General features: G+C 39.7%; 1 protein-coding gene across 1 annotated transcript in view; it reads left to right on the top strand.

Annotated features, from left to right (window-relative positions):
• CUNH11orf88 (chromosome unknown C11orf88 homolog) overlaps positions 1-5,094 on the top strand; it is a 31,643-nt gene extending 26,549 nt beyond the window's left edge. Inside the window, exons 5-6 of the mRNA XM_018564025.1 lie at positions 988-1,040; positions 5,034-5,094. Coding sequence (XP_018419527.1) covers positions 988-1,040; positions 5,034-5,094 — 114 coding nt within the window. The remainder of the gene's footprint in view (positions 1-987; positions 1,041-5,033) is intronic.
• Positions 5,095-12,973: the final 7,879 nt, after the last annotated feature.

The following is a 12,973-nucleotide window of genomic DNA, read 5'->3' as shown; positions in this document are numbered from 1 at the left end:
TCTGTTTTCCGTGTACGTTTGCTTAATTAGTATGCAGGAACCTGTAGCTTTGTGGTTAGGCCATCTTCCTAAATTCTACGGGAGGACGCTAGTTTGTGTCCTCCCGTTACCCTAAGGAGAACTATGGGGAAAAACACTGACCCCATAGTTCTCCTTTAATTCCACAGGAGCTGTGACTGACAGTCACCGCTCACTGCAGGGAGATGATCGGGAAGTGAGTGGATCGGTGCATGTTTCTGCTCACTTCCCAATCAATAGAGCCGACCTGTGACAGCTGCTTTGTCATAGGTCGGCTTAACTATGAAGATGAGTGGAAATCACTCACCTCATAGTTCTCCATTTAAACAAATGTATTTTTTTTAAAGACGTCTACTACCTCAAGCTACAAATAAGTGATCTGTTAACCACAATGCATATTGGTGCATGTATGTATTATATATCAATATATTCAACCTTTCTGGACCGGATACATAGAGGGTTATGTACTATCAAACTACTCTCACTATACTGGGTTATGTACTATCAAACTACTCTCACTATACTGGAGACCTGACCCTGCTCATTTTACAGGACTTCTCCTACCCACAGATTATGCATCTGTTTCTTGATTCCCCCTGGTCTGTTGGAGAGAGTGTCTTCGTTGCAAGGTGTGATTAATCCATGCCTTGTAGGACTGTGGTGTGCTATTAGGCAGTACCCTGGGCAACTACTGAGGTCCTCCACCATGAGGTAGAAAATGCATCACATTGACATTAAATGGGACTTCTTAAAATATTTACCAGTTCACAAAAAAGATGTAAAAAAACTGAAAAGAGCCAATTGAAAAACAGTCAATTAAAAAACAGTAATTTCTATGAGATTGTGTAAATTCATTGTAATGTAAACATTTAATACCTGCAAACTTAATATGATTAGTTGTTATCTGTTGTTTTGCATTAGTTTCCATTATACCAACTGCTCTAATGCACACATTTCTCTTTGTTTTAGAAAGAACTTGTATCTCTTGGACATAGACCAGTAATTGTAGCAGAAGAGCCAAGGTAAGCTGTTGTCTATACACATGAAGATACCTGGTTGGCTGCTAATATTTCCAGCAACTTTGGTGCCCATGGTTGACTAGATTTTATGAAAGGATGGCGCAAGTGATGTCATTATGGTGCCATGTCACCTTGTCTTACCTAAATCAGGTGTCTCTGCATATTGTTCTTGGAAGAGCAGTAATAAAATACAGACATCCAACATTCCTTTTAATTATTTTTGGCCCCAGAATTTCAGTGATTCTTTGTTTTGGTACAAAGATCAGGTACTTTGGCACTTATCCAGACACTAAAACACCAGTAGTTTCAGTGAGGAGAAATTAAGTATAGCTTAAAGTGGGCCGGAACTCAAAAAGTGAAGATTCACTATGTTGTAGAAAACATCAAGAAATGTTAATTTACCTAGGCAGCACACAAAAAATGTAGCCCCACTGCAAGGGTTAATTTTGTAATTGCCTGGAGTTCTTCTTTAAGACATGGGAGAATGTGAGGGAGTTACATGCTCACCCATACATAGAAGTGTTGGATATTTCTTCACATTCCTGGTTGCCAAATGAAGCTGCGTGGGTGCAAAAAAAGATGAGTATATGCTGCTGGGGTATAGGAGAGTTAAGTGAATGTTGGGGCACATAAAATGTAAGTGCTTGGATGAGGGTTGATTGTTTTGGTCAGATTAAGTTTAGGTTTTATGTTGTATGGAGGGAGGTTCACTGAATGTTTATACCTGTTTCCAGTCCAGAAAACAGGGCCAGGTTTTTATCACTGGACAATAATTTATATCACTGGATCCTGGAGGCTTATAATTTTTGGTTCCCTAAGTAACTCTGAATCTACCAGGGTCACCTCTTTTACACAGAACATTTTCTTGTTTCACTGATCACTAGGGATGCACCGATATCAATACTGGTATCGGGTATCGGTGCCGATGCCTAGTATTTGGACTCGTACTCGCTCAAATAGTCCGATACCTTCCCCGATACCAGAACTTCCAGTCAAAGGAATATTTCCTCTGACCGCCAGTGCCGTAGGGGAATATGGAGCCAGTTTCCCGGGCAATCAGGAAGCCAGGTGGCGAGTAATGACCGGCCTCCAGGCTTCCTGATTGGCCAGGAAGCCGGCTCCATGCTGATTGGCTGGGAAGCCGGTTTCCTGGCCAATCACAATCGAGCCAGCCAAACAACATGTCATTACCCACCCCCCGGATTCCTGATCGCCCGGAAAGCCAGCTCCATGCCAGTGGAAGCACCGGTATCGGTACTCGGTATCTGCGAGTACTGCAAAGCAAAATATCGGTACTAGTGCTCGATACCGAAAAACCGTTATCGGTGCATCCTTACTGATTACAAACTGTTTTAGAATATGGTGCCAGTGTGTAAATAAGCTTATATGACACTGCATTTTAACGATGATGGAAAAAATACCTGGCTAATAACTATACAGGGAAAAAACACCCTTTTGCCTATAGCACCTATATGCACATGCCTACTGTGCCTAATTGTAAATCTAGCCTTGGCTGAAAAGCAACTAATTTCTTACTGCATATCTTGGATGGTGCTGCAGCCAGGTTTGCATTTGAGGCTTATCATTAACTGCCCATGCTTAATCCACATACCCAACTTTAAGAGCTCTCCTGCCGGAGGGCTTTCTCCTCTGTGAAAAGCGATGCAAACCAGTGGCCAGCCTTAGCGCAAACTTTTGGGTTAGCAGGAAAGCAGGTCTTCTCAGATCCTGGTGGTTGGCGGTACTTTTGCAGGGGTCTGGAATGCCTGCCAAGCCCCCATTTTATTACAAACAGAGACTCTTAAATTGTTGATTATGGGACAGGATCCCTGTATAGTATTTCCATCCTGGTATATTTGCTTGGCATAATATGCTTTAAAAACATGCTGTGTGGTTTTTTGCATTTTATTCTTCTCATTTGGCTAATTTCATCATTTTTAACTAACAGCTCACTAAGCAAGTTTGTTTTAATACATTTTGGTGCAGTTATTTAATTAGCATTATGAAGTGTCTGAGGTTTACATCTTTTTACTGCAGTCTCTTGCTGCAGCCCGGGCTGTGGTTAAGAGAGCACTACAAGACATCTGTATTGATTTCCTTGCAATTTAATCAGCACCGAGACACGGGTTTACCAACAGAGCCGCTGTTGCAGGTGTTTTGGATAATGTTAACATCATATAATAATGACAATAACTGACTGTGAGGCATGAATTATTATCTACATCTTACTCTAAGATCAAACTAGATGTCATACTGTGTGGAATTAAAGTGAAACTCTGTGTTTTTGCACTAGAACATCAGGGAAGAAAATCACATGATGCACCTGTATAAGACAGTGCCACGTGATCAGTGTAATACATCATTTCTTCCAGGCCTATTCAGTGACAGATGGGTAAAAGGGAACACAAGTGGACAGCAGACCAACAGCGCCCTTGACAGTGGGGAATTTAAAGTGTTTGTAAAGCTTGGGTGGGGTTGGTAAGGTTTAGACCCTTATCAAACCTTTATTACTGTTTCTGTTCCCGATCAGATTGTAGTGGAGCCCCATCAATCTTTTTCAATTTGAGCCTATCTTGGACCCCTCAATTTGCCTTAGAGGTCCCTATCTGTGTGGGAGCAGCCTTATCAAGAATATCCTAAACATGAAGAACACATTAACTTCCATGTGGGTCTCCTGACAACAGCATGGATCTAGCGCCTCGTTTCCTCCTACACACTCTCATACAAATTTGAGTTGCCACTGGAGCAAAAGGTGAAGGGAAAATGCTCCAGTGAGGACACCTGTGACAGCTCTCTAAGATGGGAATTACATTTAAGAGTTCTCCTCTTATTTCCTGTTGCGTCTCTAAAACAGGAAATGAAGGGAAGTCTCCCCAGCAGAACACAGGCATCAACAAGTAACCAGACAGGTGTTTTAACGCATCTTAGGTATAAAAAAGAAGTTTGGGCTTTATATATACTTTAAGTGATAAGGGATACTGAGCACTTACTGAAGGGATTAGTTTACTCATCATAATCTAACACCTCTAATAAAGTACTGATTATTTTTTTACATCTCCTCTCACCTGGATCTAATCATATTTATATCTAATCTGCATGAACTTGAAATATTCCCCTAATATACTCCTGAAATTATACAGAAATATAATACAAAAGTATAATGACACTATGGATAAATGTTCATTTGCTTCTATGGTTGTGTTATCATTTATTGCTCTAAGTATCATGTATTATCATTTATTGCTCTAAGTCAGGATTGGGCAACCTTGGCACTCCAGTTGTTGTGGAACTACAACCCCCTGATTAATTGCAAGACTCCGACTCTGCAATTGTTGTGGCTTTTTCTGAGTCACTGAGCAGGAACAAGAATGAAGCAAGTGAAGTTGGAACTCACGATCTGCATACCTCTTCCATATGTAACCAGAGGATCACCATGGCAGCCAGGCAGCTTGTATATTCAGCTCAGCAATGGCTGCATTTCACTTTGAACAGGAATCCTTTAAAGAATGCAGGTAGACTGCTCTTGCATTCAGAATCCAGCCTCCATGTTGAGCGAGAGCAGTTCAAAAGCAGATAGTATACAGTACCAATTATATACAGTACCTATGTAGAGTATGCAACCTACCAATTAGCTACAGCATAGATTGTTCGTGTGGTGGGAACTGGTTTCCTATGTATGTATAGTATGACATTGTGATCTAAGAGGGGATTTAGCAAAGGATGAAAATAAAAGAACAACTCTGGGCAAATTACAAATTAACCCTTTTAATGGGGCTACCCCCTGCACTGCGAGGGTTAGCTGCCCATTTTAGTCTAGGACCTAAAATTAAAAATATATACTCCCCCAAACCTCGATCCCAAGCCGCACTGCAATGGTTCATTTGTAATTTTCCCAGAGTTCTTCTTCAAAGTCCGGCAAAGAAAACTTTAAGCCGGAGAAAGACTATTGTAATATTTTCATATTACTAATGTTGTATATCATTATTGTTTTCCTAGGTTTTCTACGCCTGGCACAGATGTTCTGGAAGACGGAGAGGCTGTGAAACAGCTTAGCTAACCAGAGCTGCAAGCTGCAACAAGAGAGCTGCAAGTAGAAGACTTCTTTACTAAGATCCTGCTGAATGTCACAAGACTTGGTTAATTGGTTACCTTGGATTACTTTGGCACATAATTTAACAGCAAATGCCTGTCAAATTCAAGTGATTTTTCTTTTAGACATGCCATCCAGTTTTATATAAACCTCCATTTTTCAGGTGCATGGAGAGAGATGTACAGCTGAATTTGTTTCCATCTTGCATAACATTAAGCTGTGCATCGCACTGAAGAATTACATGTCCAGTGTTCTGAGAGTAGCCAGCTGCATTAACCCAGCACACATTCCTCAAAACCCTCACACTGTAATTTTCCTTATATCTTGGAGCTTGATAGCAGGCTGCTCTAGTTTGCAACCTCCAAACCTGTTTAAAGTGACACTAAACTCAGGAGTTAATTTTAAAAATGCGTTCAAGTACCCTAACTATTACCAAAAATGTATCTATTTGTGTATCTCACAGCTGTAGATCCTCAAATCATCTCTGAATTGGTGCTGACACTGTCCTTCCTTCTGGAGGGTGGCTACTTTTGTTCCCCATGGTCCCTGTGTATGTTATAAAGTAGCCACTGCTCTTAGCTCACTCCTTTGATGGACTATAGTTTCAATACAGATTATTAAACTAAACGGGAGATTGTAATCCATCACAGAAGCGAGCTTGGAGTGGAGGCTAATTTCCAACACACACAGGGACCATGGGGAATAAAAGTAGCCCCCCTCCAGAAGGAAGGACAGTGTCAGCACCAATTCAGAGATGAGGATCTACAGTTTAAAGGTGAACAAATAAGCAACATTTTTGTTAATAGTTAAGGTACTTAAATGCATTTTAAGAGTTAACTCCTGAGTTTAGTGTCACTTTAATCCTGCGATCCTGGTTCTTATGCCAATGAGTAGTGAGTATTTCTACTGTAAGTAGAAAAAGGAAACCTAATGCCACCTAATGCTTTGTGTTCAAGCCTATAGCCTTCTATCTGGCCTTCAGCCTATCTTCTGCAGTTTGTTTTGCTAGTACTTCCCTGTCCATTGATCGCTGCATTCTGACACTTTGTGTAATGTAGCACTCCTCCTGGGATACAGTAGGGAGAAAGGTAATTTGGTAGGTAATTTGGTTGCCAGTCACTTTAGTCTTTCTACCTTTTATTGCTAAACTTAGTTTAAGGAGAGCGTTTAGAGGTCTTGTTTTATTGCATTACAACCTAGATTTAAAACTGATTTTTTTTTTAGGGGTATATATCATGTGATGTACATAGCATGCCTACCACTTTGTAGGCGCAAAATCTTTTTTATTGTGACACAAACAATAATTAAGACAAAAAAAATATCTTGGGTGTGCATAAGTATTCACTTCCCGAAATCAATACTTTGTAGACCCACAATGTGCTACAGATGCAAGTCTCTTGGGTTATATCTCTATTAGCTTAGCACATCTAGCCAGTGGGATTTTTGCCCATTCTCCAAAGCAAAACTGCTGCGACAAAGGTGAACCTTCGTCGCAGTCTCATATCTGTGGCAGACTGAAACAGGTTTTCAAGAATTGCCCTGTTTTCAGTGCCATCCATTTTTCCAGTCCCTGCTGCTAAAAAGCATCCCCACAGCATGATGTTGCCACCACCATGCTTCACTTTGGGTATGGTGTTCTCTGGGTGATGCGAAATGTTAGGTGTGCACCACACATAGTGTTTTTCACCATAGCCAAAAAGCTCAATTTTCGTCTCATATGACCGATCTATACTTCTCCACAACTTGGTCTCTGACCTGTTTGGAGAGCTCCATAGTCTTCATGTTGCTTGCTTAGTGGTGATGCAGCCTTTCAAAATTCTTGAATTTATACTGACATCATGTGACCGATCATGTGACACTTTGATTGCACACAGGTGGACCTTTATTAATTAATTACAGGACTTCTGAAGTTAATTGGTTGGCCCACATATTATTTAGGGGTTTAATAGCAAATGGGGTTAATACTTGAGATTTCTGGGGGGTTTTGTTTTAATTATTTATGTCACAACAACAATTATTTTTAAAATATTCAATTTAAAAAATGATATTTTAAAAAATCTAAATTTTTATTCCAGGTTGCAATAAAACTGGAGAAACACCAATACCTTCACAAGCCCTCTCCAGCTGCCCGATTAAGAGCAAAGAACTTTGGCTAGAGATCTTGTAATCCCACACCTGCAAACAATAGTTATGCAAGGCGGAAATTATTATTAGCCTATTTTACAGACATTTGAAACGTTCTCCTACTCTTTAGAAAATATTTCTTATATTATCACTTGGCTTCCTGTAGGCATTTTTATTTTTTGTATTCCCATTTAAATTATCTGTTATACAAATAACTAAAAACTCAGTTTTCCTTTTTTTTTTTTTTTAATATATTTAAGCTGTGACACAAACATGTTTAAATTCAATGTTATTGAAAAGTACTATTTCTTTTCAGTCTGCTATGACTTTCTGAACTGCCACAGAATTGTGTGAAGCACGTTTACTCTTCTACTTGTTTAACAATCCTGCTTTTTGGATGTGCTATTTTTTTTTATGGAGGGGGTGCAACATCCTTGAGATGGATAGGTGTATTACTTCTCAAATAAAGTGCCTTTTTTTATATAAAATTCACATCTTCGTACTTTATTTGTATTTTGGTACTTGGATCTCACCATTCTACTTTAAAGAGAACAGGTCAATTGAGCTCATGCAAGTCTAAATATTCAGCCTAACTTTATCATAGATGTACAAGTTTACCCGTCTAAGATTTATATTTGTCCCTTTATTTACAATTCTGATGACAGCTCTAGTTGCTGGGAATAAAGGTGGCCACATATGTTGCAATCTGACTGTAAGTCTCCTTTATACTGTCAACAACTCAATAGTCAAAGGAACAAGTTGAATGGATATAAATTAAAGTGACCGTTTAGGTAGGCCCTCCTGCTGCACTGTAATTACACTGTAATGTTTAACTTTTGTTCATCATGGTCCCTGTGTGTGATGTAAAGTAGCCATCACTCCAAGCTCACTCCTGTGATAGACTGTAACTTCAATACAAATTAGCTAATTAAACATGAGATTGTAGTCCATCATAAGATTGAGCTTGGAGCAGTGACTACTTTACAACACACACAGGGACCATGGGGAACAAAAGTAACCACCCTCCAGAAGGAAGGACAGTGTCAGCACCAATTCAGAGATTATTTTTTTAGGATCTACAGACGAGTGATACACAAATAAGATACATTTCTGTTAATGGTTAGGATAGTTGAATGCATTTTTAAGATTTAACTCCTGAGTTTAGTGTGACTTTAATGTCTAAAAATTGCTGCTCTTCCAACTGCTTGACCTCATGCAAACACTTGCAGTCTCTTGAATGTACATAGATACAGTGTAATTGAACCAACCAAAGCTATATAATATGAAGATCTAGCTAATCCATCCAATAATTTGTATCCAATCATACAGGCTCTTACACTACATACTTGTTGGTAGATCTACTGTAAATGAGATTGTCCATATCAGATTGTATGTGGTGTGATGTGTGCGGTAACTATGGACTTTATTCTAGACCAGGGGTGGGCAAATCTGGCCCTGTAGCTGTGCTTTAAAGGAGAACTATGGGGTGAGTAAATTACACTTATACCCATAGTTAGAACCGACGCAGGACATTGAAACTGTCTAACATCGGCTCTATTGATTGGGAAGTGAGCGAAATCATACAACCGCTTGCTCACTTCCTGATCATCTCACTGCAGAGAGTGGTGACGGTCAGTCACCGCTCCCCACAGGGATTCCCCCCTCCTCTCTCCGATCCTCCAGCACTGACTGGAGGGATGGACTGGGGAGGGGGGCGGGCATAGCTGGCTCTGCCTCTAGATAGGCAATGCCCACTGTCAATCAGCCAGCGGGGTGGATCTTGACAGTATTGTCAGGATCTGTCCAGGCTGCAGGGCCCTCAGCATATAGCGGGCAATGGCCCAGTATATGCTGAGTTTTGAGTGTCACAGGAGGACGTTAGTATATGTCCTCCCATTACCTTAAAGCGAACTATGGGGAAAAAAGTTTACCCCTTAGTTCTCTTTTAACCACAAATCCCAACATGCCTCTGGGAGTCCAGCCTGTAATTGTCAGTCTTGCAATGCCTCATGGGATTTGTAGTTCCACAACAGCTGGAGTTGCCCACCCCTGTTCTAGACCTAGAGTTTTCGTTTCGTGCCTGATTAATGTATGGTGTTCAGATTGGTGAATCAAAATGCTAAATTTCAGTATTTGCTGACAACATGATTTTATCCATCAGTAACTCAGCAGAACACATAATTTATATTTCTAATATAAATGATACATTTGGCATCATGGCAGGATATCTAATAAATCAAAAATTAAAATTCAGCTTTTTATATTAATAGGTAACAAAAGGCTTTGTTTTTAATGTTGGCATCCAATCCAATTGGCATTCCTGAAAGACATTTTCACCCTTTATAGAATCACTTTCATCCCAATAATAACTTGGATTAGGGATTTATGTAAGAATTGCAATTAATGACAGTGAATGTTGTAAGTTGGACTATATTAATCAAACCAATTATATCATCCAGACCTTGGTATTTATTAGGCCCGGTGTCCACAGGCTTTTGTTCTCACTAACTGGAATTTCCATTCCTATACATCTATGGGAATTTAAAACCCCCCTAAAGCAGGTCAAATGACTCTCAAAAGCAGCTTTATTTCTCAGGGATAGTTGTTTGTCCTGTTATTTAATTGTATTCTCTCCCGCAGAGCTGAAGTTTAAGCTTATTGTCAGATTGCAAAACCCAAACAGAGGCTGTTGTATCTCCTGTCTGAGCTGTAAGTACCAAACCCAAGGCTATGATATCCCCTGTGTGAGCTGTAAGCCCCTAACAGAAGCTATCGTATCTCCTCTCTGAGCTGTAAGACCGAAACAGAGGCTATCATATCTGTTGTATGAGCTATGAAACCCAAACTGAGTTTATTATATCTCTTGCCTGAGCTGTAAGACCAAAACCAAGGCTATGATATCTCCGGGGTGAGCTGTAAGCCCCTAACAGAAGCTATTGGATCTCCTTTCTGGGCTGTAAGGCCCAAACAGGTTTTGATATCTATTGTCCGAGCTGTAAGACCAAAGGCAAGACCATGATATCTGCTATCTGAGCTGTAAGACCCAAACAGGCTATTATAGCTACTGTCTGAGCTGCAAGAGCCAAACAGAGACCATCGTATCTGTTGGCTGAGCTCCTAAAATCTGAAGAGAGTATCAGTTTTCAGAATTACACCCTCCCCTCTGTGATTCTCTAATGACCTTAGTTTGTGTCCTCCCGTTACCCTAAGGAGAACTATGGGGAAAAGCCTTAACCCCATAGTTCTCCTTTTAAGTGATCGCTGCAGATTTTTAAAAAATTACAAACTTTTTGATATTTAAATAACATGGTTTGAGATTTTAGTGATTGGGGTGAGATCTACTTTAACAAAGAAACTTACTTCGCCCCCTATTGAATCGCTTGTTACTGCTGGATAAATTAGACACGAAATTTAACCAACTCCGTACTGAACTCTTCTTCGACACTTGGACATCTTACATTACAGCGGAATTTTCGCTACCACAATTGCGAGATTTGATGTCCATTTTTCGACTATCCAAGTGGTATCTTGAAGCCCAACTGACTGGTTCCCTAGGATCGCTAGATGTCCTTTGACCCCTGATAGTATATTATACACTTAACCGAGGTCCTCACACACCACATCTAATAAGGTATGGTCCTCCTGATATGCTCACGAACACCCAGGCATTAGAAAATAGTTTTTTTCCCCACAGTATCGATCCTCACGGCTATATGGATAATTGTTAGTAGTTGTTTTTTTTTTCTCTTATTATTATTATTATTATTATGATATACCTAATCGGTACATCCTACCGCTAGAGAGTTTATCAAAAAGTTGTGATCTGGTTCCTCATTTATTAATACCTGGTTAAATAAACATCCTGCATGTCTAGATCACAGTCTGTGTACTGATTCATGATCTATATTTTCTGTCATATATGTATTGCATCTTACATGGCTTTTTTTTTAATTCAAATAAAATCTACCATGCTTTAAAAAAAACAAAAACAAAAAAGAAACTTACTGCCTGCTTCAACCTAAGCTAGTCTTATAATGCTATTGTTTTAATTAGTATTCTGAACTAATGATTGCATACGTCTTGTGCCATTTTCTCAAAATGAACAAATTAATGAACCAGTCAGAGTTATGGGAACTAGCGAGTAGAAATTTCTCAGAATCCTACAGCTTACTTACCATAATGCAGCTCTATAAAATACATCCCTAGATGAGATACAGCTCCATAAAATATATCCCTAAATAAGATGTTTTAATGAAGAGGAGACCTGGCATGGGATTTGGTAGAAAGAAGAGGCTCTTAGATAAATAACATTTAATTTTGATTTTTTTTTACTTTTTATAATTAAGTAGATATTGAGACTGCTGAGTGGGGTTTGCATCTCTGATATTTCTTATTTATAGCGCATAAAATGTCAGTCCCCATTTTCACCTTAGGCTCAGGTGGATGGCCGCTCCTTGTCCTGAGCCCTACACATACTGTATGCTTAGTCTTACATAGAAAAAGGAAAGCTAGAAACAAAAAGGCTTCACCAGTCAGAGCAGTACAAAGTACATTTAAGTATACTCTGAAATGTGAAACTATTCACCCAATTTTGATGCAGAGGCCAGTATTGGCTGAATTTGTATTTAAAGGAGTTCTAAATTCGCAGCATATACTGCCCTGATATAATATCAGCTTTGTAATAAGAATACATACTATAATTGTTTGTGATAATGCAATCAAAGCTTACTTTATAATGGACTGTCTTCCATTTGCCCATCACTTTCAACAGCTTCCTGGATTCCCAGTGTGAATTGTATCTTTTTTCTGCTGTTTGATGTGATGCAGTCTTGATATCTCAGCACTATATAGCCCATAATGCATTGCGCCCAGGAAGCAATGATAATGTTACATTATTGAGATGGTGAAATGTAGTGTGGACAGCAGGCTATGTGAGAGTTGTGATACAAAGAAAGTGCCTATTCACAGGCCTGAGTAAAACTGTGTCAGTGCATTGAGGAACTACATCCTAAATTTTTACTAAGTGTGTTTACAAACAAAACTATATTAATTTAGTTTGGTGAAGCCTTTTTGTTTCTAGCTTTCCTTTTTCTATATAAGACCAAGCCAGGCCCGGCGCTAGCGCAAGGCAAGTAAGGCGTACTCCTCCATTTAAAATTTCACCCAACTGATAAGCTGTTTGTTGGAAAAAAGAAAAGGAAAAATCAACTCTTCAAGCAAAGGGGAGGTGACACAAAATGCATGTCTTTCATCTTACTGCCCAGCTCTCCAAAACACTTTTACAGACTTTCCTAATCTACTCATACAAATAATGACTTTCTCAATCATAAGCACACACACCCTGCATCCCACAATGCATTGCTAAGGTTTCAATAACTTTTTAAAAATGTCAGTGGCCATTGAGCTTCACTCACGGTCAAGCTTCACTCATCTCTGCACACCCCCGTGGTGGACATAGACGGCAAAATTCCTATTTGAAAAGAAGCCAATCAAGCTTCCTGTATGAGGCCACGTTACCAGATGTTGTTTCATTTAACCATATACAGGGCACCAACAGCATACTATGCTAGCTACTCGCTTTGTGTCTGTTCTAGACATTTAAAAATGTATTTTGTTTCGGATCCATTTGGCTTTTTTTCAATAGTGCAGGGGGGCGTCATGTGCCCCCCCCCCCCCCTTTCCCTCCCCCACAAAAGGCCCCTTCCCCACCACTATCGGGTGG

The sequence above is a fragment of the Nanorana parkeri genome, unplaced genomic scaffold, assembly GCF_000935625.1.
Source record: "Nanorana parkeri isolate BGI_ZX_2015 unplaced genomic scaffold, ASM93562v1 scaffold716, whole genome shotgun sequence".
Lineage (NCBI taxonomy): Eukaryota > Metazoa > Chordata > Amphibia > Anura > Dicroglossidae > Nanorana > Nanorana parkeri.
This window is presented reverse-complemented; position numbering and strand designations above follow the sequence as displayed.